The sequence below is a fragment of the Hippocampus comes genome, unplaced genomic scaffold, assembly GCF_001891065.2.
Source record: "Hippocampus comes isolate QL1 unplaced genomic scaffold, H_comes_QL1_v1.1 scaffold319, whole genome shotgun sequence".
NCBI lineage: Eukaryota > Metazoa > Chordata > Actinopteri > Syngnathiformes > Syngnathidae > Hippocampus > Hippocampus comes.
In genome coordinates this window covers 86024-113664 of record NW_017806090.1, presented here as the reverse complement: position 1 = coordinate 113664, position 27641 = coordinate 86024, and the positions used below count along the sequence as shown (strand labels likewise).

The window sequence follows — 27641 nt, the reverse complement described above, 5'->3', positions numbered from 1 at the left end:
CAGCGAGACTCAAAACAAATCGGCTTCCTCTTTCGATCAGGAAATGAACGTGGGGTACAATTTGCCCTTCGTGCGATGGACTCAAATCTTCGCAGAGAGACTTTAGCTTCATTAACAAAGAGCAAGGACGAGAAAAAAAATGCGTAAAATATGTTCCACCTAATATGTAAGAAGCCTGGCCTGCTGTTGATCTTTTTTTAATGTTCTTTTGTATCTCTTGGCCGGTAAACAAGGTGAAATTTGATGCTTTCTGTGAAGTGACGCATACAGTTGTTGACATCCCGGCACAGCAACGGCAAGCATCCACTCTGCTAAGTGCACTGCAAGCATACGTAAGGTGTAATTAGGGTATTGAATAAAAGATCAGAAGAGTCTGGCGTGGGGGTGGAGAAGGGGGGGGGGGGGAGACTGCAAGTGTGGGAGATGCAAGTTCAGACGGTTCATTGTACTTCTGGCTGACGTCAACGCTCACTGAATTTAAGATGAAATTGCCCAAGCAGATTAAGATCAGCACAAAGACATTTCGACAGGCAGACTGGCAAGCGGGAACACGCTCGATCCGTCTGCGATGGCAAAACTGCTGTTGTGTTTGTGGTCTGTCCTAAACTAAAATTTTGCTGACACTTCAGGGAGGTGCGTCATCTGAGGCAGTGATGCATTATCGCACTTTGACTACATTTAAAGCGAGTGGCATCATTTGGAAGCGCGCTTTCGGATATGACCAGAAGCAGTTTAAGAGCGAACTAACTAACTAACTAAATAAATAATCTATCACGGTTATTTTTCGGTTATATGTACCATCATGTGTTTACTTTGGTCCTTCAATGACGGCAAATTAGTGACGTCACAAAACGCGATTGCCGAGGTAACGACAAACGATTATACCCCAAATTTTGTGAAATTCATTTGAGTAGAGTTACGCCGCTTTACCCAACATTGGCAGGAAATTTGAACTCCGACACATCGTGAAGTGCAAACCAAAATATTGAGTAAAACTGCGCAAAACTTGAAAGTTCAAATGACTGCACGATTTAAATTTGTGCTGCCACATGTTGGTCGCCGTGGTGATCATCTGACACGTCTCTTGCCATGAAAGGTCGGTTAAGGCAAGTGACTTGATACTCATTTTAAATAACTGAGCTCAGATTCAGCAAAGTTGTTGGGGTAAAACTGATCCTTGACAGTGCAGTTTAGTTAAATATCACCAGGGGAAGAAACTACACATCAGACGATTGTTGGGCGTTGACATAGATGAACAATAAGCAGTGCTTTTTGTCCATCCATCCTGTGACTATTTTAAGAGACCATCCCTTTCTTGTTTTTATATTAATGCACTCAGTTCAAACCATTGCAGAAATGACCATTTCTGTATATGGCATAACCCCCACAAAAAACCAAGCGAAAATCGCCACAAAACAGCACATAGTCATTTGGTCTTTTGGGTTTAAAAAAAAAAAAAAAAAAAAAAAAAAACTGCAGAACTACCCGCTGCTACTCACCCGCAGCAATGTCCTGAGGCAATGTCCTAAATATTCCTCACAAGACCTCAGATGACTTGTGTTTGTAACCACAGATTGAGGAAAAAAAACAAGCCATCTCATTCTAAAATAAGTATGTGAACATCGAGATTGATGGGTTTCGTAGTAAAACGTTTTGGGAGGCTGAGTGACCAGCATTGCAATACAAAAGTAGATGCGCTTTCGTTTCACTTTGGCTGTAATGATATGTTCATCCATCCATTTTAGGGTCACGAATAGGACAAAGACTATACCATCTGATGTGATGCCACTTTACCAGCGCGGTACCAACTTCGCTTTATTCATCAGCGCGACGTTCTGAAAACAACACGGCATTGAACGCATCAGTCTGCCCAACTGGTGATGATGTGTTGTAAGGATCCCCTTGAAATTGAGAAGATGCATCTTGAAGCGGTTATCCATGAAATAAATGAAAAATACAACACTGTCCAGGGCTACGGCACAGCAACAGACTGTGCAAGCTAATGACGGAACGTTTCTTTTTGAGGCATCAATAATGGTTCACATCACCTGCGTGGTTTCCAGTTCCCAAATTCAGAATTCCAGTACCTTTTAATACCTGATCACCTGATTACAAATAGAGGCCGCGGTGAAGTGAGTCGCGCCGTGCAGCGTAAAATTATTTAGAATCACAGCACACTGTGGCTCTCCTTTGCCACATGTAAAAAGTCGATTAAACAAACAAAAAAAAAAATCAAAAAATCACTTAAAAAAATGCAATACAGCAGGAGCAAAAATGATCAATTGCAATAGATTAGCAGGGGAACAGTTCGTGTCAAAAGGGTTTCAACAAGAATGTTCGCAAGTAAAGAAGCGTTTGTGCGTGCGTGCCTACCTGACTGTTTGCTTTATGTTGCGAGGAAGTTCCTGGAATGTTGAGCGAGTGGCTCCTCGTAACAGCGGCCCCAGTCGACGCCCTCCTCTGTTGCGATCGGGCTGACCCGGATGCCTTCCCTTCAAGCGGGTGACTGCTACTACTACTTTTCCCTTCGGTCTCCAGCACTGCGTCCCAGGGATCCCCAGCAGAAAGTCCCTGCGCCGCATCGGGATCGTCCCCCGGCGTGGTGCCCGCTTCCTCGTTGTCGGGTTTGCGCTTAGTCAGCGGGTCCAGATCCAGCCAGTCGAAGCGGCCGATGCCCGTGGATTCCGCCGCCGCCTGTTGCTGGGCCGCCGGGTTGGGTGCCAGGGAGGCAGAGCACGCCGGAGCGGAATCTAGGTCAGTGCAGGTCGCCTTGCCGTTCTTCAAGTATTCCGAGGTGCTGGCAATCTTATCAAAGAGTTTTGCCATCTCGGGGTCCACGGCAGGCGGCGGAGGGAACACCATGGTGGGGGCGGCGGTGGCGGCGGGTTGTATGGGAGTGAAGGCCAAGAAAGACGTCTGCTGGGCGGGCAGCGCCATGAAGGGCGACAGGGCTGGAGTGAAGCCATTCTGAAACGTCCCTGGCTTGGGGAACGGGGCGGAAGGGAACAAGGGTGCCGGCTGATGGGTGGGCGTGGACACAGCAGAACTCGACGGAGTGGACAGGATGGGCGTCCACTGGGAACCTTGGAAAGGAGATGAGCTACACGTATGGCCACCGGGGTAGGAGGCGCTGAGGTTGAAGCCCAGCAGGGACGACGGGCGCGATACTTTGCTGTTGGCCCCAAAGTTTTCATCTAAGAGGAGCTTCTCCAGCTCCTCGTTGGTCAGCTTGTCCACATCGATGTCCCTGAACTTGTTGGCCTCTGGCTGCTTCTTGGTCTCAGGAAACACAATGAGGTCCTTTTCTGGTCTCTTGGCGGCAGGCAAACGTTGAGAACATGCGGGAGTGGAAGCAACGGTTGCGGACTTGGGCTTGTTTGGCTTGGGGGAGGACCCCCGAGTGGGAGAGGAGGAAAAAGTGTGCTTCTTGTCCTTTTGGAGCTTTGCTAAAGCTTCTTCTTCCATGCGAAGGGCTTCCTCTTTACCCACAAGCCCCTTTGGCTGGGGGACATCCAGCTTAAACCCATTACCTTTCGATATCTGGGCCATGGTGTCAACTGGGAGGTGCCATGAGCTTGACGGCTTTTTACATCAGGATTCCAAAGCAAAGCCTCATGCACCTACAACAAAGGGACACAGTAAAAATGTGACAGAAAAAAAAACATGTATTTTTTTTTTTATGCAGCTTTTTTGGTTCTCAAACTTTGAAACCGCAACCACAATAACAACAACATTGTTAAAAGGAGACATAGAACGCATCACTGACATAATTTAAAACAGTTCTCAGGTGTCTTACCGAAAGTTTAAAAGATGACAGCCCTCTTTAAAGCCTGATCGAAATTAGGGTCTTTTGAGGGGAGCCATCGTCGAGTGCGGCTTTTGCTACCACGATGGGGTGGAGCTAGGGGGTTGTGACAAAGAAAGCAGCTGAGCTAACTACATACTACAAATATCCAACATCAAACATTTACACAAGGTGTTCTCATTTTACGAGTCTTTTCAAGTAGCCATGTAAACGTCGAGATGAGATAAGATGGTTCAGTAAGCGAGAATTTATTAATCATCTACTTCCCATTTCCAGTCACTCGAGCAATGACCAACTTCCTTTTGAACGCAGATCCTTGATTGAGTGACAGATAGGCATTTGAGTTCATCTCTTTGCGCTGTTGAGCACTCGGTGAAGATGAAGACCTCTAAATTAGCTCTCGCGCTAGCAAAAAGTGAGCTAAATGCAGAATGATTAGCTCCCAGGAGTGTGTTCGGATTTAGATACAGAAAGTGTCATTTCTTTTTCAGTATGTTCAAGAGAGGAGCCTGGTAGAAGGCGATCACAGAGTCCATCTTGCTAAACACTGCCAAAGACACGTTGAAAACTTTTGACCCGAGGTATGTGCTTCCAAACTGGGATACGTGGACCAGCTGAGCCATGCAGTTTGATGGTTCATTTTCTGATCATGTTTACATAGTTTTGACAAAAGTGTTCTATGCAAGAGGAACCGCTTCTACTTGCGTCATTTGTCACGAAATGTTTTTTTCTATTAGTTCTGTGAACGTTTATGTTTCAACATGATGTGCTTTTAATATTAGCGAAAGAGGGTGTGAGAGGAATCTTACATTTTTACTGAGAGGCCATTTTGCTCAGGCCTACAGTGCATAATATTAAATTTATTGTATTATTTTGATGTCAAAATTCTGTTCTTCCAATCATAATGAAGGTGACGTTAACCTCGGAGTTAGCAAGCTTAACCTCACAAGTGGTTCAATTTAACTAGCGCGTGTCAAACAACCACCACAACCTGTTAACCCCCCTTTTTTTCTTTTGGGGGGGTGGGTGGGGCGGACCACTCACTCGTCAAAGCTGCCATTCATCTCACCACCACAGGGTTGAGTGAGTTCCTTCTCTCGCCAGGCACTCCTAAAAGACCTCCCGCTCCCCCCTTGTTGCCCCGCTCCTCCACTGCACCCCTCCCATTGTGGTAGAGGAGGCTGGCTAGGGCCGGCGCTCGCCTCACACCATTGTGCGCCTCAAGAATTTGGCATACTAAGCAACCTGAGGGGTTTCTCTCTCTGAATCACTCTTGCTCTCTGGCGTGTAACTAGCGCTCGCAGCAACAAGGCTGTGTTATCAGCTGCGCTAACACCAGCGGGGAGTGACAGCAAACCTGAAACAGTATGGAGTCATCATATTTTGGCCTCAAAACTAAAGTCATTTGCTGTTCACGCAATTCATCGTCACACTATGAACTAAGACAGAAAAAAGGTTAGCAAAAATGGGCCTCTAAAGTTCAAATTCCGAATCACGAATCATAAATGACGTCAGCGTCAAAAGAATTATTTCTGCACTTTTTAATTTGTCTTTGGCTTATTCGCATTATTTTCAAAGAAGAGGAACCACCATGCGATATCTCAGGACTCACATTCGAGTATTCAGACAGGTGTGGTCACTAGTTAGCAAAAGTTAAGCTCGAGACAGACGCAGTAGCCAAAGACTCTAATTTCCTGTTGCATTTTATTATAGCTACGTGGTGCTAACCGCTAGCAAGCGAATTACCCACTGAAATGGTTATCAGTGCTTTTTAGGGACAGAAGTTGAGGAGACGGTAAATTATACACAGTTACCCTTGTTAGCTAGCCTGTTTTAACCCATGGTTTACATTTTTTTAACAATTGTAAGACCAAGAAGAAGGCTATAAAATAAGATGAACAAGGCGCAACTTAGCATGTCATAGGCATTCGCCTTTGACGACTGGGGGTTGTGACAGGTCTGTCACATTTTAATGCTATGTCAGCTTCTCATTCCTGCCGCTAGCTCTACACAGGTCGCAAACTAACAGCTGAGACAGTTGTCTGGTGCCTTTTTTCCATGACAAAATAATGTGAAAAGATGATAAGTCACGTTAAGTGAGCAGACTCACATGGCGATATCACTTGTAAGCAACTCTGTTTTATTTTAATGCATTCAAGGTAGTTAGATTCTTCTTACACTTCAACAACCATGAAGCATGTTTAAAAAATGAAAAAAAAAAAATAGAACGCATGAAGCTAGCAAGGTAACAGCTGACTTGGTCTGTTGCTTCTTTGTGACAAATGAAAGTAAAAAGACAGGAAGTGGACACACTTCTGGTTCACCATATGTGCTATTGTAAACAAAGTAAAGCTGGATTGCTTTGATTTATTTATTTTTTTGCACTTTAAGGTACTATTAGTTTTACCCTTGCACAACTGTAACAATGTTTAAACATTGATCCATAAGGCACAGTTTGGCACGGCTGTCAGTTTTTCAAGTTTTAGATTTTACTTTAATGGTGTCTCATTCCTTTATTTGCTGGGCTGGTTGGTTGTTAGAAATTGTAAATTGGGACAGAGCAGTTCCGTTCGTTTCCTTATGGGAGAAAAAAATGTAAATCCCCTAACAAAAATTATACTGTCACGAACATTTTCCTGACTTGAAAGAAAAAAAAAGCTGTGTCATGTCCCATCATTCTTTGGAGATCTGAAACTCAAGGGAGCATATCTGCAGCGCCTTGATATTTATGTGTTGTGGTATATTAACTGGCAATATTGTTAGCTTTGTTCCTCAAAGATCAATCATGAACAATGATTCCAGCCTGCAGAAGAACACTGAAAGCTATCCTAAGATAACAAAAACGCCGAAAGAACCTGACTCCCGATACGCGTATGCTACGACGTAAGGCGATCCATATATGGCAGCCGGATGCATGAGAGGGAAGAGAGAAGGTGAATTGATCCAAGACAAACTCCAGAACTGAGTGGCTTCTACTGCATTATGACACAAAAAAGGAGTGTTGGGGGGGGGGGGGCGTTGTGGCACTTTAAGACTTTATAACAACATTGGAGCTGTCGGCTGCTGTGCTGTTTCAGTATTCAGGAGGCAGCCGAGAATGCTCGCTAGAGTGGAAACAAATGGAGAATGCGTGCAGAGGTTAAAAAAAAAAAAAAACAACAACAAAAAAACTCTTTGGAAGCGACTTTGTTCATTCACTTCCTCCATGAATTGACAAAACCACACACAAGTGGTGTTGTTGCTGCTGCTTTCCAATCAGAGTTCAAAACTGCCAATGTTAGCAGTCTGTTGGCTCAAAGTGCAAAGCGAACATCTTTAAAATGGAAAATATGTAACTGGGGCATAGACAAGGGACTATATGACAAAAACAAAACAATGGTGAAATACGGCAATACGTTTCAAGTTAATAACATCTTTTACAGTAAACGGTGATGTACAATTGAAACACGCAACTGAAGCTTTTGACCAGTAAAACACCCACTAGTATTTTCTTAATCTTTATCCAGGTTAGGCAATTGAGAACAGATTCTCGTTTGCAATATCAACTTGGCTACAGAGCAAACAGCAATGTGCTGAATTAATATTTCAGTCGAAGTCTGATAGTCAGTAAAGGTTACTTGTGTGGTTCATGCCAGACAAACCAGGATGGTTAACGTCTCAACTTTTTGGTCTTCTATTTTCTTCCTTTCATAACTTTTCTGCTGCAAATTGGGAAGTTCTCCAATGTGAGACAAATAAAGGTTGTCTTATTCTTATTCTTAAGATGTTCCAAGATGGCGCCCTAATAGGCAGCAGTCGGCAAGTGCTCTTCAAGAGCTTTGTTTTTGTTTTTTCCTTTGGGCTTTGTCTTTTGTTTTGTCACATGGTGTTTGTTGTAACTTCATGTGGACCCGATGTGGAGTGTTTTCAGCGTTTTTGGCCACGGCATTCGTCACAACGCCGCGGTGCTTGTTTTTTGCCCCTGTAATGGGCAGCATTTTTTACAGCCCCATTTTGTTTAGCAGAGATGTCGGCGCTGTTGGGCAGTCTGCGCTGGTGCGTTAGGATGGATGGCTTGTGGAGCCGAGGATGAGGAGAGAGGATGCATGGATGCGTATTTGGAATTAAGAGTCGCCGCTTTGAAGTGAAACAAATTTACTTGGGACGGGAGAAGTTAACCAATCTCTTTTTTCGTCAATGGACGCTACAGCTTCTTGTTTACTTTCAACCTTAGCTTTTAACAGACGTGTGCACATTTTGAGCATGGCGTCTCTGATCCACTGGTGAAAGGACACTTTGATTCTCTCCTCTTTCATCTAGAACTAATTCAAACAAAGCGTATGCAGGAAAATTGCATAATTGTCTGTGTTTTATGTTATGCGTTGTGTTGTATTATTTTATTTGTTTAGCTGTTTTTGTTTATGTGAAGAAACCTGTGTTGGGACTAAGGCTGAAAACTAACATTTAAGTCCGGTACAAATACACTTTTTATTTTTGTGTTGATTAATGTGCACTGTCCCAATGGAAAAATAAAATAAAATAAAAAAATTAAAAGATGACGCATAGAAAGGTATGGACTACAATTGGCTGATCAGTGAGTGCCCAACTAAAGACAGTTTGCCAAATCCTGTAAGTATTAAAAATAATAAGAGGATCTACATCCCACTGAGTCGAAAATAACTGATAGAAAAGTAATAACTGTCATTTTTACTTGACGACTTTCATGGCCGGTATATATTTTTAAGGGTAAAATGAGTTTGAAATTATGTTTGAAATTATTTGGGTATCATAGTTTGGGGGTATATTTCAGATTGATAAACCCAATTATAATAATTACGTTGTCTTTCATTCTCAAATTTTAACTGTTTGCTGCCGGTCTTGTCGCCCCCTTTGACGATACAACCATCAAATGGAGCAAACTAAAGGAAGGTAAATACCAATTTGTAGACAAATGCTAATCACATTCAGAGTATCGATGATACAGTTTTTGAGTAGTGAAGTTTACATACAAAAAAGAAAAACAATAACGCGACATCAGGAACACACTGATCACGCAAATGCAATAACATTTTAAGAGTAAAGTTTGGCATATAAACTAGTTGCACTCACCTGATTAGTCCTTTTATATTCAATCCTGTACAAATTCCTGAGGCAGGGCGCGAGCATTTATGAAACAACAAAACAAGTTGGGTAAAGTTCTGTTCTTTTAAAACGCCGGTTAGTTAAATAAAAAAACTCAACACTTCGAAGCGATTCGAAACTTCCAACATGACTTGGCTGCTAAGTTAGCGGCTAACAAAAATAGAGAGAGAACGCGCCGTCAAATTTAAACACGCTCGGTTCGATCCGTTTTCAAAAAATGACGACGGTGGAATTGGCGTGAGTTCAATTTAATGATTATTAAAAAAAAGTAGACGCGACTCAAACGCTTCGGTCTCACAACAAGGAAGAAAAGCAGGTTTTTGCGAGACGGGAAGCGGTCGCTTTCAACCCGGTGAAGGAGCCGCGACGACAGCTGATGACAAAAAAAGTTTCGACGCAAACATTTTAGTTAGGGGGAAATTGTGTCACTTTCTCACCTTTTAGCGGTGATCGAAGCCATTTTTGTCCCGCAGCTGCATTTTTTTCCCGTCCACTTTGCACGGCATAGACGTCAGTTCCTGTGGAGGTTGAACAAGGAGTTTTTTTGGTGGAGGGGTCGGACCAGAGCTTGGAGGGTTGACTCAATGCGGGATGGCGTTATTGGAGCGGCAAGCAGCGCCGTCTTGTGGACACGTGAACACGCCAGCTTCTGTTTGGCACGTGACGTCATCGCGACTACTGCATTTCTTGGACCGAGATACAGTACTGTACAATAAAAAAATGCACTGAGCTACGATCATAAATTTAGATTATATGTATGTATTACTATATATTTGAATATAATTGTGTTTTCAATTGCTAATTTTATCCATGGTTACATTTTAGGACATAACTCACATGCTTTATTGCTTTAAGTTGACAATACAGTAGAATATTAGACATGAATTAATGAATTTATAAATAATTGCGAATTTCTCCATTGTGAGACAAATAAAGGTTTTCTTATTTTATCTTATTTCATCAGTGTTTTGCGTGGTCTGTTTATCCATGTTAGATATGTATAAAAATGAAACTCACCTGAAAAAGAAATCCAATGCAATACAATGCAGTACAATGTGAATAGTTTGGAAGAAAATATATCAAATAAATTCAAAACGTGAATAGAAATGAGTAAACACAAATAAATACTATATGAACTGCATACTGTAAATAGTTTGAAAATAAAGACGAAAGCAGCCGACCACAAGTTCTGTGCAACATTCTCCGTAAAAAAGCGAGATGTTCAGTACTCTGTTTACAGTATATGGTTAGAAATGCAGGAAATGTCTATAGTAGCTTACTGGATCATCAAGTTTTATTTGATGTTGATATGACTTTTTACCCCAATAAGTGTATAATACATTGACAACGATGGGCCTGATATGGAATAAAAACACATTAAGTCCATGCTTGCGTCCTGTCAGAGGAAAAACATCTTAAATACTCAATAAAATGATACAAATTATTTGGAAGTGTCAGGGAGCACTGACCCCGCCCACTCGATGATTGACTGAGCGCCACGTACGGTCTGCTTAATCAGCTCGATGACATCCTGATTGACGGGTAAATGGTCCACTCAGCACCTAGCGCGACTGCACCGTTGCTCTTCCGTCCAATGGGATTGGCCGTGAGCGGGGCGTCACCATGGTAACCCCTTTGGGCTAGTAGGTTGATGCCACGAGCGGCTTGTATTGGTGGCAGGGAGCAGGTGACGGCTGTAAACATACACAAGCTAAGCTAACAAGAAGCTCGTTCAAGAGTCAAAAGTGCATCTGGACCGAGGTAAGTATTATTTTTTTGGTCTTCGTTGATCATAACTATAATTTATTTTCACAATATACTGTTTTAATCTTTTTTTGGTTCCTTTTTCTCTGGCAGAATCGCTTCAAAGCCAACAGATGGTTCGTTTCTGTCAAAGCAGAGTTGGGTCTCTGCGTTTGTAGATTAAAAAAAAATTCCATTATCAGATAGTTACAAACAATATACAGTGGATCAGTTAAGTTGCCACAGCGCTTCACCTTTTCCACATTTTTGTTGTGAAACAGCCTTTGTCCGAGATAAAACTTCAACAAGAAAAATTCTCAAACGTCCACACTCAACACCCTCAATTAAATGACAAGGTGAAAGATGTGCTTCCGAAATTTTGAAAAGAAAAAAAAAACAACTAAGAAATCAGGTATTCTGGAAGCATGGTGTCACATATGCTACACAGTTTTGAAGTTTGGGGTTCGAATCTCAGTTATATAAGTGTGAATAAATGTGCCCAGCAATTGCTATTAGTCCAGGTAAATTCAACTCCTGGAAAAAGGCTGTATTCATTAAAAAAAAAATTGCTTTACAGATGCGTCCTATGTGCTCTATGGGCTCATTGTTCAAATTGCACGTCATCATTTTTTTCTGTGTGTATTGGATCCCACTAATGATCTGAAAACCATACATTTCTATTTTCGAAAGTGGATGGCGATGGTACGAGGTAAAGCGTTGGACAGTTGCGTACTGGTTCTGCTGAGTCTGTGGCTGTGCATCCACTCACTGCCCATTGCTGTGAACAAGAGCAAAGAGAACACAGCGCCCAAAGAGGATGAACTGAATGCCCCACAAAGTGTAGTGAGTCACAAAACATTTTTATTGATTAAATTACGACATGATTATTTAAGATCTAATTTGATGTTCGCCAGGCAAATGTACCCATTTTATTGTCAAAATGAATGGAACTTAGTGTCCTCTCGTCATATCTGGACATGTCCACTGGAAGCTGAATGTGTGATTTAGTGTCATCTACTGGCGAACTAACAGAATGCAATGAAATGAGTGCGTGCATTTCAAGCACACGCACGACAACAGAGATGCAAGCAAAATATCTTCACAAACGACTTTTAGTATTCTCTCAAGCGACGCAGTGAGTTCAGTTGTAGTCATAATGTTGAGGAGCCACCTTCACTAAGTTCGTCTCCCTCGGGTGTCCGGAGCGGAAAGATGGCGGCCAAACATGGCAGCCTCTTGTAGCGGGGCGCACCCAATGTAATATAATCAGTGATTTCTTCATCTACAATTACATGAAAAAAAATACGCTGATGTTTTCGAACATATTTTTTTGCATAAATAATGATCATTGAAAATCGATACATATTCACACACTGTCCCTTTTAAAAAAAATACATGAAGCATTGCCTTTGACATTTAACCCTGGATTTCCAATGGGGAGTATTTTGTTTGAAAGTAAAACCGCTTCACAGAACTACTTGTGTTGGACTTTGGAGGTTCCGCTGTACATCAACAGCTATGCATGCTTTCCATTCAGTAATGACAGTAATAATGCAGTCCATTTAATTCATGCCTCAGGACACCGGGCTACACTATGACCGCTACCTCAGGGAGGTCATCGAATACCTGGAGAAAGACCCTCACTTTCGGGAGAAGTTACAAAACGCCAACAACATGGAGGTAAAAATACAGAAAAAAAAAGTTTGTTGGCTCATACACTTGCACTACTGAACTGTTGTCCTAACTCACAGCCAGACAAACTTGCCAAAGAGCTGGACTTTGTCCACAACAATCTGCGCACCAAGCTGGATGAGCTGAAGAGGGAGGAAATGAACAGGCTGCGGATGCTCATCAAGGCCAAGCATGACATGGAGCTGGGAGATGGTAACCCGACATTATGCTGTTGTTGCGACTTACAAGCTCGTATCCCGATTATTGCACAAGACGTGTTGTAACGTCCATGGTTTGTTGAAATATCCTTGCAGGCTGGAAAGTGGACTACCAGGCCTTGCTGAAACAATTTGAACACCTCAACCACGACAATGCGCATTCATTTGAAGTTGAGGACCTGGACCGCCTCATCAAAGCAGTATGAAGCTTGAAACAAACATTTGTACGCTGTATGTCACATATATGATACATCGATCACCTCCCGACAGGCTACGAAAGACCTTATGCAATTTGACAAGCAGCATCACGAAGAGTTCAAGCGCTATGAGATGATGAAGGAGCACGAGAGGCGGGAGAAGCTGAAGGCCATGTCGGAGGAGGAGCGTAAGAAGGAGGAGCAACACCACGAGGAGATAAAGAAGAAGCACGCCAACCACGCCAAAGTCAACCACCCGGTAGGTCAGCAGTGGAAAGAAGTGACCAAGTACACATGCCCTGTTACTGTACTTCAGTAGATTTTCAGCTAGTAAGGACTCCCAAATCCAAATTCCATTCCAAATTTATAAAAAAAATCAGAACTCTAACAAATCACACATATGTGTAAACCAATTGAGTTCTTCCTTGGATTTAATAGGACAATATTCCCAGTTAGGTCAACTAGCATTTAGCGTTAGCACATGCCTAAGATGACGCCAGTGTGCCTGCACATGCGTGTGTGTGTGCACGTGTATGTACAACACAGGTGTCAAAGTCAAAGCCCGGGGGCCAGATCCGGCCTGCCACATCATTTTATGTGGCCCGTGAAAGAAAATCATGCGATTCAACTTGCATGATCCTTGCTAAAACCTGTACTGAAATGTCAAATGGAACAAACAACAAACCAAGAGTTGTTTTTAAGACACGTCACAAGGAAGCAGTGACAGCTCCGATGAAGGCTGAAGTGACAGCCGAAACTGTCAGCCAGGTAAGAGGTGAAAGGAAACGTCACCAAAAAAAAGAGTTTGACATCCCTGATGTACAGGGAAGCGAGGACCAGCTGAAGGAGGTGTGGGAGGAGTCCGACGGTCTCGAACCAGACAACTTTGATCCGAAGACCTTCTTCAAACTGCATGGTAGTCCTGAAAAGTTTCACACCAATAACTCGAATTTTTTTGTGGATGTTCAAATTTGCCTTGTATGCCCAGACAACAACGGCGACGGCTTCTTTGACGAGAACGAGCTTGAGGCTCTCTTCGTGAAAGAGGTATGACATCATGGCGTCACGGTTTTTCTGTCATGACCGATATCTTCTGTTCACTGTAACAAATAGAGTAGACCAGAACATATTGCAAAGGCTAATATGGATTATTTTATATATTATTCTATATTTGACCAGTTTATCTTCAAATTCCACCCTAAAAATAGAAAAGTAGTTGATCTTATTTCTTTCAGATGTAAATTCGTAGAACAATTACCGGTACATGTCTTTCGGTTCTCTTGGTTGTAGTTTTTGGCTTCTTTTATTAGGAGAAAAATGTTTTTTTTTTGTGTGTGGGGGGGGGGGGATAAATTACTATGAAATATATTTTTGTCATTTAATTTTTTTAAATAATCTTTTATCTATTCATGTTCCAATATTTTTTTCTGATTCTGGTAAAAAGAAAAAAAAAGCCTAAAAGTAAAACAGTTTGCACTTCAGGGTGGGCGAATAAATGAGTTTTTGTTCAAATAATGATTACCTCTCTTTAGGTTCTGTCGCTTGTAATATTTTGAACGTGAGCTTGATATTTTTATCATGAATTACCCCCCAAAATATTTTCTCGCGCAATCATTTGTTTACTCTGGACCGAGTGAATATTGTCTGTTCTCTCTTCAAGCTTGAGAAGGTGTACAACTCCAACAACGAAGAAGACGACATGGTGGAGATGGAGGAGGAGAGGCGGCGCATGAGAGAGCATGTCATGTCTGAGGTGGTATGGTTCATAATTCAGATGCACAGTGCATCTGCAAAGTATTTATAGCGCTTCGCTTCTCCACATTTTGTTATGTTACATACAGCCTTATACCATAACGTAGGCAATACGTTTTCCGTCCCCCCACCAAAAATTCCATTTTGGAATAAGGCTGTAACGTAATCAAAGGTAGAAACAGGAGTGACCATTCATGATGTGTTCAGGTGGACACCAACAAAGACAGACTGGTGTCACTCGCCGAGTTCCTGGCGGCCACGAAGAACCCGCAGTTCCACCAAAATGAGGAGTGGGAGGTAGGAATTCCTTCACGGAGCCAATCAGAAGCCATCTTGATTCAATGCAGCTGTTCGCAAATTTTTGACACGAAGGAGGACCACCGAAGGAAAAAAAAACAAAGCTCTCCATGTACCACCATTTTGACCAACATTATTATTAGTATTATTATGTTTGAGGGAAACCAACCCCGGTACCGCTGATTTCCTCACACCATGATTGAAATAAAAAATGTCGCACTTGGAGAATCACTGAACTGTTGCATGGCTTTCAGACTTTGGAGCAGCAAAACTCCCCTTACACCGAGGAGGAGCTGGCGATGTTCGAGCAGCAGCTGGCCAAGGACAGCAAAATAATCATGGAACAAGTGGCAGAGCTGCAGAAGCAGCGCGAGAATCTTCAAAATAAGCAAGACTTACTCGATGTTCAGAAGCGCGGCATTCAGCAGGTCCTTAAATAGCACAACGCCCCCCACCACCCCAGTCATGGGACGCCACCCGCCTTCACTTTTGATTCAGTCCGATTTTTTTTTTTTCCTTTCTCTATTTAAGGCCATGAGTGAAGTGGAGAAGAGAAAAGTCCAATCCAAGTCGGATGTCAAATGTGAGTAAAGTGTGGATGGGGGTCCAAGCCTTGTTGCTAAATACAGAAACATTGTAAGCAATTGAACCACCCCCAAAAAGGTTTGTATTTTGAGATGGTGCAAAGGAACTACTTTGGTCTTAATCAACTCCAGTCTTTGAGGGCTGGCAACATGTAAAACATGCAGGCTAGTGGCCCACGGTGACCCTGGGTCTGAATGAACCTCCTCAAATCAGTTCAAGGTGTTTCCATGCCACCAGGTGGCGCCAATGCAACACTTATTGTTTTGGCCTGAACACATTCATGGATTTTTTTAGGGGAGGAATCGATCCTGTTATTTGTTTTTGTTTTTGTTTTTTTTGCTCAGGCAAAAGCCATATCGAACATAAAAGTATTGCTTTGATGGCATCTCTATGCCACGAGACTATGTTGAAGTGAGGGAGAGGAACTTCATCAGTTGTACAGGCCCTCACCCCCTGTCCAATAGTTATGGCATCAATAATTCTAAATCTTTGAATTACTTACGGATTTCCACTTATATCGTAGCACAACAGCGAGGTAACATAAATTTAATTCTCAAACACATATCTCACAAGATTATCCTAAAAAAACAAATGGCTTACATATGATTTTTTTACACACCAGTAAAAATACAAATTTCTACTTTCTTGTTAGCTTTTTTTTTTTTTTTTTTAATTGTGTTTTGGACTCAGCGACACATAGATACTCTAATTTTAGCATTGAATGAGTTATTAAGTTCCACAACCGGCAAAAGCGATCTGTACCTTTCTTTGCATCATCTTGAGAAGTTTACCAACCTGCGGGAATCAGGTTGTATTTGATGTTTTTGGGTTTTTTTACTGCAGAGTCTGGAGCCGCAGGAGCTGGAGGAAAACAGGCGTTAACCAGACACCTGTTGCAAATGACACTCTTGACGGGTCCTATCAGGGAGCGCGTGTTTGTTGGCATTTCAACCTTCTGTCTTGTCTACTTTTGTTTGTTTGCAATACCACTGGATAAAAGTTGGGCTGCAAAGCTTTGGAAAATTTCTGGTGCATTTACATGGGTATTTAAGGTGGGGAAACTGAACTTTATCGTATTTAAATATATCTAATTTCAATATTCGGAGTCATCCTTTAATTAAATTCTTGGTGTATTCCCTTAAGTTGGAAGTTTCCAACTTTGAGAATTCCTGGAGTTTTGCAGCCCGAGATGAAAGCATTTCTTGACCCTGAAAATTGTTGCCCTTGAAACTCAAGGGAAAATGATTCATAGTATTTATTAATTTATTAATTTTGATCTACAACTACTTTTGTCACGAGAACCACATTCTTGAAGATGTTTACTTTTTCATGTCATTTTATTTATTGAATTCACTAATTGGATTTTTGGCTTGATTCCTTCTCCATTTTGTCATGCACGTATGCGTCTGTACTTCCTGAGTCCCAACATCCGCCATTTCGTTCCGAGTGGCAATAAAGTAAATCAGGTGGCAAATTTACAGTGTGTCTGATACTTTTTCTTGATTATTTATTTATTCATTTATTTTGTGTGATGTTTGCAGTGACAGCGTGTAACAATAACCATAGAACCAGAAATTTATTGCGACACAGAAAAGGGGCTTGCTGCTAAGTACAAGAAAAAGCATCAATTAAATACATAGAGAAATTCATTCTACCAATCAGATGCGAATAAAAATAAAACAGTTGTATACAGTAATTATAAATTTACATGAGGCGACCATATGGCTGAGCTTTTGCTGTTTTGTGAGTGTCAGAAGGGGTGAGCTGTTTTGCTTTTTTTTAGTTGTAGTAGACATTTTTTTTTTTTTTTTACAAAGAATTTAAGAATGTTAAAAGTGAGTCGGTCTGATAATTGAAAATATAAAAATATTTTCCAAATAATCGCACTACATTGCTAAATATGTTACCGTACAATTAGTTGTCTACTTTCAAAGGGGAAAAATATGCACTTGCGAATAACTTGTAAAGTCATACATTGGAGGAAAAAAAGTCAAATAATTTCATGAAAACGTTTATTTTTTTTGGGGGGTGTGGTGGGGGGGGGTACACTTTTGTTTTGTACCGGTACACAGTATTTATATTTTTCAATAAATTGGGTTTTTAGATATTGATAGCATCATTGTGTGCATTGTTACAGTTAAAATTACTTAAAAAATTTTTTTTGACTAGTTTTTTAAGCATTCTTTTCTTTAATGATTAGGTAATTCTAATTACATGAGAATAATTTTATGATTAAAAAAAATGTTTCCCCATATATATTTTAAGCATTTCCCTTGAATGAAAGAACTGATCATTCAACTCTTAATTCATTGTAAATATTAAGAACTATTAATTAATATAACTGAGGAGGAATTATTTTGGTATAATGAGACATATTGCACATTTTACATTCAGTTTTACACACCAAATCTGTGTTTTTGTTGTTTTGTTTTTGTTTTTTTGTGATCGTCAAGTGAATGAAGCTGCTCGTTGGCGGTGTGGGTGCCTTCATGTCCGCCCGTAGGAGTTTTTGAAGCGCTCGATGAGGTAGGCGCCCGCTTGCACCGGAGGGTACAAGTCGGATCCGTCGATGCAGCTGACCACGGCCTCGTCGTCGGGCTGAACAAAGAAAGCCAGAGACTGGCGGGTGCTGCTGCAGTCGCCGGCCGGGGGGAGTAAAACTCTGTGGAGCTGATGGGCACAGATGAATGACAAGCTTTGGATGGTCTCTTGATGCACACCCTCAGATTAAACTATCGCAACGAAGGTGCTGCATCAGTTCTAGTCATTTAAAAAAAATATTTTTAAAAAGTGATAAGGCTGTGTAAATGACTAAAACAAATAGAAAGTCATCACCACTGCAGAAATATAGAACTGTAAGGGATCTTGAGCATGGGAGCGAAAGCAAATTAAATAAACCTTGCAGGAATTTTATTCTGATTTGTACGTATCAGATTATTATGCCCATCGGGATGGCAGGGCTAAAATATTGAACTCCCTTCCCGAAAGACTCATGAAAAGGAGACACTGGAAATAAAAGTTAGCACAGCCATGAAAGCTCTGCGATGGGAAAACACACAGTCATGATGGATACAACATTAAATTTTATAAACATTTCCCGGATACATCGACTCCATTTCTCACCATGCTTTTCAAATGATATTATTTGCAAACTGTCAAAGCCAATCTGCTACTGTTTCTCTTATCCCCAGATACTTTTACCTAAAAATAAATATAAGAACCCCTCCCCAAAATCTAGAAACTTTATTTTTTCTTCAAAACACACACAAAAATAAAGAACTTTTTACTTGGAAATAGACTGCTTTTCTCCACTCCCTTAAAAAATAAAAATAAAAAATATGGATAACATCTTAAAGTTTGTTGATACTGAAGTTTTCTATACTTGTTTTGAAAGCGCTCACCACAGAGACAAAATGGTCGCTGGTCCAACGCTGCATCAGGTCGGCGATGTTGACGAGAACGGCTCCGGGCACGGAAGGAGCGCAGATGAACTCGCCGGAACGACGGCGCACCTGAACAAATAAACACACACGTTTGGGAATGACATTTAGACTCCATCATCATCATTTTTTGTTTTGCTCGCATACTTGGAGACCCTCTGCGTTCTGGAAAAGCAAAGTGATGCTCCCATAGTCGGAATGCTCTCCGCATCGCAGCTGACCCTCCTTAGCTTGCTCGCTGTTCACCGGCGGGTAGTAGAGTGAACGTAGCGTCGTACCGTTTTTATCAGCTACAACGAGACACAAAATTTCAGACAACAGAATAATGCGCTTGTCTGTAGAAGAGCATTTTCCAGCCTTTACATTATTACGACATAATATCCTGTAAAAGCAAAACCGATCCCCTGGCTAAATCAGAAAAGAAGTGCGACTTAGTGCATCGTACTTCCAATCAGGCGGTGTGCATTCAGGAAGATATCGGGGTCCACATCCAGACTGAGGGCCATCACCCTCAAAACGCGCAGGCACAGCTCTTTGCAGCGGTGGAAAAAAGTCGTCTGGGTCTCCTGGAATCCTGGGGCAGCCTCGGATGAGGGCCATTTCTACAGAGGAACACAAATGACAATGAGTCACTAATTTTATTGGAGATAGTTTGTCTGCCAAGCTGATACAGGGGTTGTACTTTCAATGTGAACAAAATGCTTACTATGTCAGGCTGCAGTGATGACAGGTTAAACGCCTCTTTTAGATCTCCCGGTTTTTGTGGATCTAATCTGAATGGGTACAAATGCAGAATTCAAAACAAATCGTACTCGTTGGTTAAAAGGAGACAAAAAAAAAGACATGTTCTCATGCACTTGGTCAACTTAAACGAGTTGGGGCGGGGGGTGTTTTTCCCTAATGGTGCTTTTCCATGAATCCGGCTTCCACACCGGGACGGCCTTGATTGGCCCACGAGTGGTGGTTGTCTCGCTGGCTTAATCCCAGAAATGTGTGTATTGCGTTACCCGACTGTGCTTCTGTTGAAAAGTAAATCCCACTCAAGCCCCCCCCCCAAAAAAAAAAAAGAAAAAAGAAAAACACCTTTCGGTCTCCAGGGATACCCAGCCGTGGTTGGGACTGTTTGGGAAGGATTTCCTGCTGAACGGCCGCTTGAGCTGATCTGGTTGCAGAAAGAACCTTCTGGAAACATCCATGACGTTATCAACCTGCACGGAAATGCAGAATAATATATTCTGAATTTGGAATATGCAGGACAAACATTGTTCCTCAATAATATTATAAAAATGAGTACATTTGTTTTAATTTTTAAAAATATGCAAAATTGAGTTATTGCATTTAATGTTGGGTTCTTGTTCAGCAATTTTGTGCCGTCCTTTAATGATATATATATATATATATATATATATATATATATATATATATATATATATTTTTTTTTTTTTTTTTAATGCAAGAGAGCCTTTTGCACTGGGGGGAAAAAATGACAGAATGTTGTTATTTTGGTGTTTGGTTTGGTGTTTGGTTCAAGCCCTCTGCTACTGGGTAAGCTTAGTCGGTCTTTTACATTGTCCATGTTTAAAAATGGTACTCTTCTTAACTGGTTCGGAAATGCGTGGTCCTATCTGGCCCTCGTAACACTGATGAAAAATTCTAGCCCTGTTCAGCATTTAAATTATCCGTCCTGACATAGAGGAGCAAAGTTGAGCTATCTGTAAGTTCCAATAGTTCATTGAAATCATTTACAAGCATGCATTTTAACAACCACAAAATGAAACTCAGTGGACCTGGAATTCCGCGGCAGTTTCCCTTTCGCCGTTTTTTTTTTTTTTTTTTGGGGGGGGGGGGGGGGTAAATTACCGACAACAACAACAATTTTTGTTCATTCTCACCTCCGCCTGCGTGATGCCAGTATTCTGCAAGAAGACGAAGCCCACGTCCGTAAAAGCCACTTTTAATTCTCTGGCGAGTTGGTGGAGCTCTGCGTTGAAAATATCCTCGACGCTGAGGCTGGCTACGCTAAAGTCGACCACCGGAATGCTCATCGTTTCGAATTAAAACGTCTAAAAACAAACAAACAAAAATATTAAAGAAAAAAAAACAAACTAAAAGCAGCAGAGTGTAGCTCAAAATAAAGACACTTGGGTATGTGGCAGGCACGATTATTTGGTAAATTTGCGGTCACATGATCACTCCGGTCCAATCAGAGAGGTGGGGTGTGGCGTGAGTGCTATCAGATCACCTGCAAAGCTCGTGATGTGGACGCGATACAATAATAATAATAATAATAACACATTTTATTTATAAGCGCCTTTCAAAACACCCAAGGACACTTTACAATCAGGAACAAGAACAATAAAACACAATAAGCACATATCTTAACAATTTTACGAATACCAACAAGAATATCGAGCTCGAGGGAGAAAGAGTGAAGCGTTTTTCCAGATACAGTCAAACTCAAGCGAGAAATGGGACTGAACGATTTTGGAAAATAATCATTTTTTCCCTCCCGTCATATTGCGATTGCGATTTAATACGTGATTTTCTGATTTCTTATTTCAACAAACACATTTAATAGATTAATCTCTGGTACAATCAACAATATCAAATTTGGTTTTGCTCTCATGAGTTCAAGGCAAATGATGTTTTTTCGGTCTACAGTACTTTATAAAGAGAGAGAGAGAGAGAGAGAGAGAGAGAGAGAGAGAGAGAGAGAGAGAGAGAGAGAGAGAGAATGCCCATTGACCGACCAAGATTGATCTTTTTTTTCCCCACTTGCAGCCTTTGCAACATGAAAAAATTGCATTCGACTACATTGCGATGTCGGTTCGAATTTGGTTAATTGTTCAGCCCTAGTGAGAAACATGCCCTTTTAGGATCTGCATGTCCATATTCATAAAAAAAAAAAATATTCATTATAATACGGCTGATATAAATTAAACTGGAGCATCTTTGTAGAATTCTGTCTAATTTGCATCCAACGGGACACAGAACATAGAAATGAATTACTTTTGTGGGGCCCCACGTTTCCTCGGGTGAGTCATCATAACACTCAATTTTCAAGGCACACCCTTCACTGAGTCAAAAAGTTGCACAAATTCCGAAGAATACTTTCCAAAAAACAGCAGACCTGAATCATATCTATATTAGTTTTTTTTGTCTCTCCTGCCAATAACTGTCATTCATCCAATTTTCCTCACAATTTAATTTCATTCAATGATTCTCGAGATTTTTTTTCCAATTTGCTTTATTACATTCAATGTTTAAGTAACGCCAAATCAAACTTCAGTGACGAATTTTCTATGAAGGATTCTTTCTGGCATTAATATGTATTGTGCAATATATGTGGGATGGTACAAATTAAACTACCGGTATTGTGTATTTGCAGTGTAATCTTTGGCATTAATCTCTAATTGGCCAACAAAGGGGCACATAACATATTGCTGTTGTGAAAGCACGATATACCGGTAAATAAAGATGTATTGTCTTGCATTGTTCAATTATAATAATTTTGTGGTGCCGTGATGGCCGCATCCACCCAGCCTTCTGGGTGGCACACCCTTTTTACTCATAAATTGCACAAATTCCATGGAATCATTTTGAAATGACAAGGAAACTAAATTATACCATGTTATTTTTATTATTTTGATCACTCTTCCCAAAAAGTTTCATGCATTTTCTGTCAAAATGTAAATATATCCGTGTTTCCATTTAAAAAAAATCTATTCATTTATTTGGGGGGCGGGGGGGTTGTGATTCTTTTGTATTGACCACATAGTTGCTTTCATCACTTTCGACTTTTGTCATTGTTTAGAGAAGAACCAACCAACCTCCAATGAGAAATGTGCCATTTAATTTTTTTTTTCAGAAATGAAACATTATAGATTATATGTGGGATGATTTGAGTAAAACAAGTTTAACATGAGAGAATATGTTGCAGCATAATATCAAATTAAGCGTTGAATGGATGAATTCCAAATTCCATATAGAATAGTTTCAAAAAGCCTTTTTTTCTTGGTTTTTTTGGTGTCTCCTGCCAATAATTTTCAGAGTTTATAGAATGGATGTAAATTCATTCAATGCTTCCATTGAACATATTACATATGTTTGAGTATGTATTTAGGATTTTGTCAGGATAACGATGAAGAATCATGAAGAAACATCCGGTCACAGCATTCTTTGATTCCTCCCGGTGTCACGTTCAAAAAGCAGGCAAGAGGAAGAGGAAGGAGCTGGGTGTACTTGACCAATTGTATTAAAACACAGAAAAGTAAATCCTAAACAAAGTTCCAAGAACACAAGGAATCCAAAGTACCAAAACAAAACCATGACTGTGGCAAAAAACTAACAGGAAGAAAACCATGACAGAAACAAACACGACAGTTGCAAGCAAACAACAACAATGACCCAACAAAGAGTGGTCGGGAGGGAGTCCTTTTATAGCAATAACTACATAACGACCAACGGGTGTGCAGCTGCACGGAGAGCCCTACAGTGCCACCTGTTGGTCACAAACAGAATCATGACACCCAGTTTTAATTTAATTACAAGCTTGCATCTGAGACAACAAATCCCCCAAAATTGTCTCACAATCTTTATTGGGCACCAAATCTGTCTACCCACTAATAATTGGATTGGTGTAGTCTGTGTGGGGATATTCAATGCAATAGTGCAGTACTGAAACACAGTGCATGCAAGAGGCGTGGCCTCAAAAGTTTGCCCGCAGGGTGGTGAGGAAGGCCCATTGTTGGCGCCAGATTCAACTAACTTCTCATTACGTTGGACTAGCGGCAGTAAAGCAGTGAGCGGGTTTGGGTGGGCCCGGGGCCTGGGGGGGGGGGGTGCATTACGCCCGCCCATAGGAGTCGTATTCGCGTTCCTTGACGTAGGCGCTCGGCCGCAACGGGGGGTACTTGTCGGATCCGTCGATGCAGCTGACCACGGCCTCGTTGTCGGGGTGGAGAAAGAAAGCCAGAGACTGTCGGGTGCTGCTGCAGTCGCCGGCCGGGGGGAGTAAAACTCTGTGGGGCTGATGGGCACATACAAATGACAATCTTTGGATGATCACATGATGGTTTCGCCGCCACCCTGGTTCCCACCTCTTTACTCACAGCATTTTTGCCCAAGTTCCAGTTATTTGAAGAAATACTTTAAATAAGTGAAAAGACAGGGTAAATATTTGCACTTGGACAAAAACAAAAATCATCATTACTGCAGCAATCTGTAACTGTCGGGGGTCTTTAGTATGGAAGCAAAAAACAAATTCGATAAGTCTTTCGTGAATTTGATTCTAATTTGTACGCATCAGGGTATTGTGCCCATCAGGATGACAGGGATAAGATATTAAACAAAATACGGACAACATCTTAAAGTTCGTTGATATTTCACTTTTCTGTTGTTTTGAAAGCGCTCACCACAGAGACAAAATGGTCGCTGGTCCAACGCTGCATCATGTCGGCGATGTTGACGAGAACGGTTCCGGGCACGGAAGGAACGCAGATGAACTCGCGGGAACGACGGCGCACCTGAACACACATGCACGCACGCATGCACGCACACGTTTGGTAATGACATTTTGACTCCATCATCATCATTTTTTTTTCTTTGCTTGCATACTTGGAGACCCTCAGCGTTCTGGAAAAGCAAAGTGATGCTCCCCCAGTCGGAATGCTCTCCGCATCGCAGCTGACCCTCCTTGGCTTGCTCACTGTTCACCGGCGGGTAGTAGGACGAACGTAGCGTTGTGTAGTTCTCTTCGGCTACAACGAGACACAATGAGGAACAATTTGAAACAACTGTAGAACAGTTTTTACATTATTGATATTATCAATACATAATTTCCTGTAAGAGCAAAGCAGGTTTCGTGGCTAAATCAGTAAAAACGTGTGCCTCAGTACTTCCAATCAGGCGGTGTGCATTCAGGAAGATATCGGGGTCCACATCCAGACTGAGGGCCATCACCCTCAAAATGCGCAGGCTCAGCTCTTTGCAGCGGTGGAAAAAAGTCATCTGGGTCTCCTGGAATCCCGGGGCCGCCTCGGATGAGGGCCATTTCTATAGAGGAATCCAAATCACGAGTTACCATTTTTTATTTTTTATTTTTTTTTGCGAATGGATTCGCCACCGAGCTGATGCAAGGGACGCTAAAAAAAAGAAGCTTGTGCTTTCAATCCGTCGCACAGAATAAAATGCTTACTATGTCAGGATGCAGTGAAGTCAGGTTAAACGCCTCTTTTAGATCTCCCGGTTTTTCTGGATGTAACCTGAATGTGTACAAAAGCAGAATTTAAAATAAATCGTACTCGTTGGTTAAAAGGAGATAAAAAAAAAGTCTAGGGACAATTTTGAGTGTTCAATCAGCCTGCCAGGCATGTTTTTGGAATGTGGGAGGAAACCGGAGTACCCGGAGCAAACCCACGCGGGCACGGGAAGAATATGAAAACCTTACACAGGAAGGCCAGAGCCGGATCGAACCCACGACCTTTGCACTGTGAGCTCGACGCACTAACCACTGGCTCACCGGGCCTGAGACTGTCAACCCTACCGAGATGTACACAGTGCTGTCAGCCTACACTCGTCTATCATCTATCTGTGACCCAGAAAAATGTGTACCAGTCTCTGTCTGCTAATTGTGCCACAACACCCGTAAAGAGCAGCAAATTGCAGAACTCACAGATTTCGGCGGCTACTGTACAAATGGGCGTTCAGAACGGACCGGACACAAAATAATACCTTTCAGTTTCCATGGCTACCCAGCCGTGGTAGGGATTGATTGGGAAGGATTTCCTCACGAACAACCTCTTGAGCTGATCTGGCTGCAGGAAGAACCTTCTAGAAGCATCCATCACATGATCCACCTGCATGGAAATGCAGAACTTTTACCGGCACAGGTACTTGTTTTCCCTTTTTACAATCCGAACAAGTTTTAACATTTGCACTAAAAGTAGAGATATTAAAAAATAAATAAAAGGACAAGTACGCAACAAATATGACAATACAGTACGCTTTTCACACAGTTGAGAGCTAAATTTGCAACACAATCCTGGTTTTAAACATACATAAGAGGGCAATTTAGTGGCCTCATTCATCGTGTACATGAAACGATCTTTAGCGACAATTATCAATTATTTGTACATAGCGCAGGGATGGGGAACCGGTAAACCGGCAGGACATGAGTGGCCCTTGATTCACTTTCCTCAAAAACTTTTTTTTTTGCCCAAACCCCAACAAATCTTCAAAAAAACTGATTGAAGTTTCCACAAAAAAAAAAAAAAAAACAGATGAAAAAAAATCCCCAAAAGGAAAGGAAAAAAAAGAAAAACAAAATCAGAATATACGAATCTGAGGGTGCCCATACTATAAATATGATTGGTCAACAATAGTTTTGAGTCATTTTATGTTGCAGGTCAAATTGACCCGTTTGAAAAATGTAGAAAAAAATTCAATCAATTCACTTTGTCTGCTGGCCTCCGTTTTTCATTTTTTTAAACATAAAAAACTGCATTGCATTATGTGATATTTTTTGATGATTGAACATTTGTGCAGACTACATCGACCACGAACATTGTTGTGGTCTAGCATGGGGCAGGAGGTTAAATTTTAATATCACCAACCACCACTAGATGGCAGACATTTCTTGGTTGCGGGTCTTATCCTGCCCTGTATTACAAGGTGAGTAGGCCTAATAATTTTTGGGAGGATTTGGAATGATATGCAGGACTATACCTTATAAAACATCAAATGAGTGAGTTTATTTTTGTGGGAAAAAAAGATAAAAATGAGTTCTTCCACTTAATGCTGGTTTCTTGTTCGGCAGTTGTGTGCCGTCCCTCAATGTCAATTTTGACCTTTGCACTGGAGGAAAAAAAAAACACAGTATGAGATTACTTTGTTGTTTGCTTTCAATAATTTTTCTTGGGTTAGGATAGTGGATTAGCAAAATAGAAGTTTCAATATTTGACTGACATCTTTTACAGCATATAAACAACCACAAAATATAATAGCGGACCTGGAATGCCAATGCAGTTTCGCCTCACCGTTTTTTAAATTATTACTTTTATTGTTGTTATTACAATTACTGTTTCTATTGAGTCTCACCTCCTCCTGCGTGATGCCAGTGTTCTTCAAGAAGACGAAGCCCACTTCCATAAAAGCTACTTTTAACTCTCTGCTCAGTTGGTGAAGGTCTGCACTGGACATATCCTCGACGCTGAGACTAGCCACGCTAAAGTCGACCACCGGGATGCTCATCGTTTCGAATTAAAACGTCTAAAGACAAAAACAACAACAAAAAAAATGAACAGGTTAAAAACTAACCCAAATAGAGCGTGGCACAAAAGCAAGACGCTCGATGACGTGTAACGCACCGTTATTTGGGCAGTTTGTAGTCACGTGATCACCCCCCTGTCCAATCAGAGAGGCGCGGCCCCGATGTCACCACGACAGCCCACCTTTCGATGCCAACTCACAGAGCACAGGTGATGTGGACACAATACAGTTTTTAACACAATTTTACGTATAAAAATACAAGAATGTCGAGCTCGAGTGAGAAAGAGTGGAGCGTCTCTTTTTGTGGTTTTATGGGCATTTATTGCGCAATGATCCCCCCCAAAATGGTGCCCCCCCATCCGTGTTAGACCACAATCGAGTCCAGTGGTGTTGATGGTTCATTACAGCCACCTACAGGATTTAACGGAACTGCCTCGCCTGTCAGAGTTAATGTGTAATTTTTGCCTTTTCCGACCGTCACTGCGGTCTGCATTTTTATAAACTTATATTGTGAAGCAAATCAAATTTGCACAGGCCATGGCTG

The 27641-nt window shown here is 41.4% G+C and overlaps 4 protein-coding genes across 9 annotated transcripts in view; 1 reads left to right on the top strand and 3 right to left on the bottom strand.

The window, feature by feature from the left end:
• The window catches only part of pik3c2a (phosphatidylinositol-4-phosphate 3-kinase, catalytic subunit type 2 alpha), a 30232-nt gene extending 20766 nt beyond the window's left edge, over positions 1–9466 (bottom strand). For 2 of the 3 annotated variants that reach the window (XM_019894733.1, XM_019894735.1), the window contains exons 1-2: positions 9364–9466; positions 2374–3620 (exon numbers count right to left, since the gene is read on the bottom strand). In XM_019894733.1, the coding sequence (XP_019750292.1) occupies positions 2374–3549 (1176 nt within the window). In that variant the 5' untranslated portion in view covers positions 3550–3620; positions 9364–9466. Of the gene's footprint in view, positions 1–2373; positions 3621–8893; positions 8931–9363 lie in introns of those variants that run through there. The other variant, XM_019894734.1, reaches the window with a different exon arrangement.
• A 1112-nt stretch (positions 9467–10578) lies between these two features.
• Positions 10579–16414, top strand: LOC109530842 (nucleobindin-2). Of its 3 annotated transcripts, XM_019894749.1 has the most exons (14): positions 10579–10687; positions 10784–10806; positions 11360–11512; positions 12248–12349; positions 12421–12553; positions 12655–12758; positions 12829–13014; positions 13581–13671; positions 13744–13802; positions 14416–14508; positions 14715–14804; positions 15059–15232; positions 15336–15387; positions 16233–16414. In XM_019894749.1, coding segments are annotated over exons 2-14 (1242 nt in total). In that variant the 5' UTR covers positions 10579–10687; positions 10784–10803; the 3' UTR covers positions 16235–16414. The 3 variants fall into 3 exon arrangements, with proteins under 3 accessions (XP_019750308.1, XP_019750309.1, XP_019750310.1); XM_019894750.1 differs by lacking the exon at positions 10784–10806; XM_019894751.1 differs by lacking the exon at positions 11360–11512.
• Positions 16415–17725: 1311 nt separating this feature from the next.
• Positions 17726–21096, bottom strand: LOC109530846 (UPF0676 protein C1494.01). The gene is made up of 7 exons (XM_019894759.1): positions 20722–21096; positions 19913–20037; positions 19536–19602; positions 19275–19431; positions 18977–19119; positions 18791–18901; positions 17726–18059 (listed from the first exon to the last, which is right to left on the bottom strand). The coding sequence occupies exons 1-7, from the start codon at positions 20872–20874 to the stop codon at positions 17877–17879; spliced, it is 939 nt and encodes a 312-aa protein (XP_019750318.1). The 5' UTR covers positions 20875–21096; the 3' UTR covers positions 17726–17876.
• Positions 21097–23363: 2267 nt separating this feature from the next.
• LOC109530845 (UPF0676 protein C1494.01-like) lies at positions 23364–27339 on the bottom strand. 2 transcript variants are annotated; one of them, XM_019894758.1, is made up of 8 exons: positions 27196–27339; positions 26927–27097; positions 25562–25686; positions 25026–25092; positions 24727–24883; positions 24446–24588; positions 24244–24354; positions 23364–23858 (listed from the first exon to the last, which is right to left on the bottom strand). In XM_019894758.1, exons 2-8 carry the CDS (start codon positions 27077–27079, stop codon positions 23676–23678), a joined length of 939 nt encoding a protein of 312 aa, XP_019750317.1. In that variant the 5' UTR covers positions 27080–27097; positions 27196–27339; the 3' UTR covers positions 23364–23675. The 2 variants fall into 2 exon arrangements, with proteins under 2 accessions (XP_019750317.1, XP_019750315.1); XM_019894756.1 differs by lacking the exon at positions 27196–27339 and having other exon boundaries at positions 26927–27189.
• Between the last annotated feature and the right edge of the window lie 302 nt (positions 27340–27641).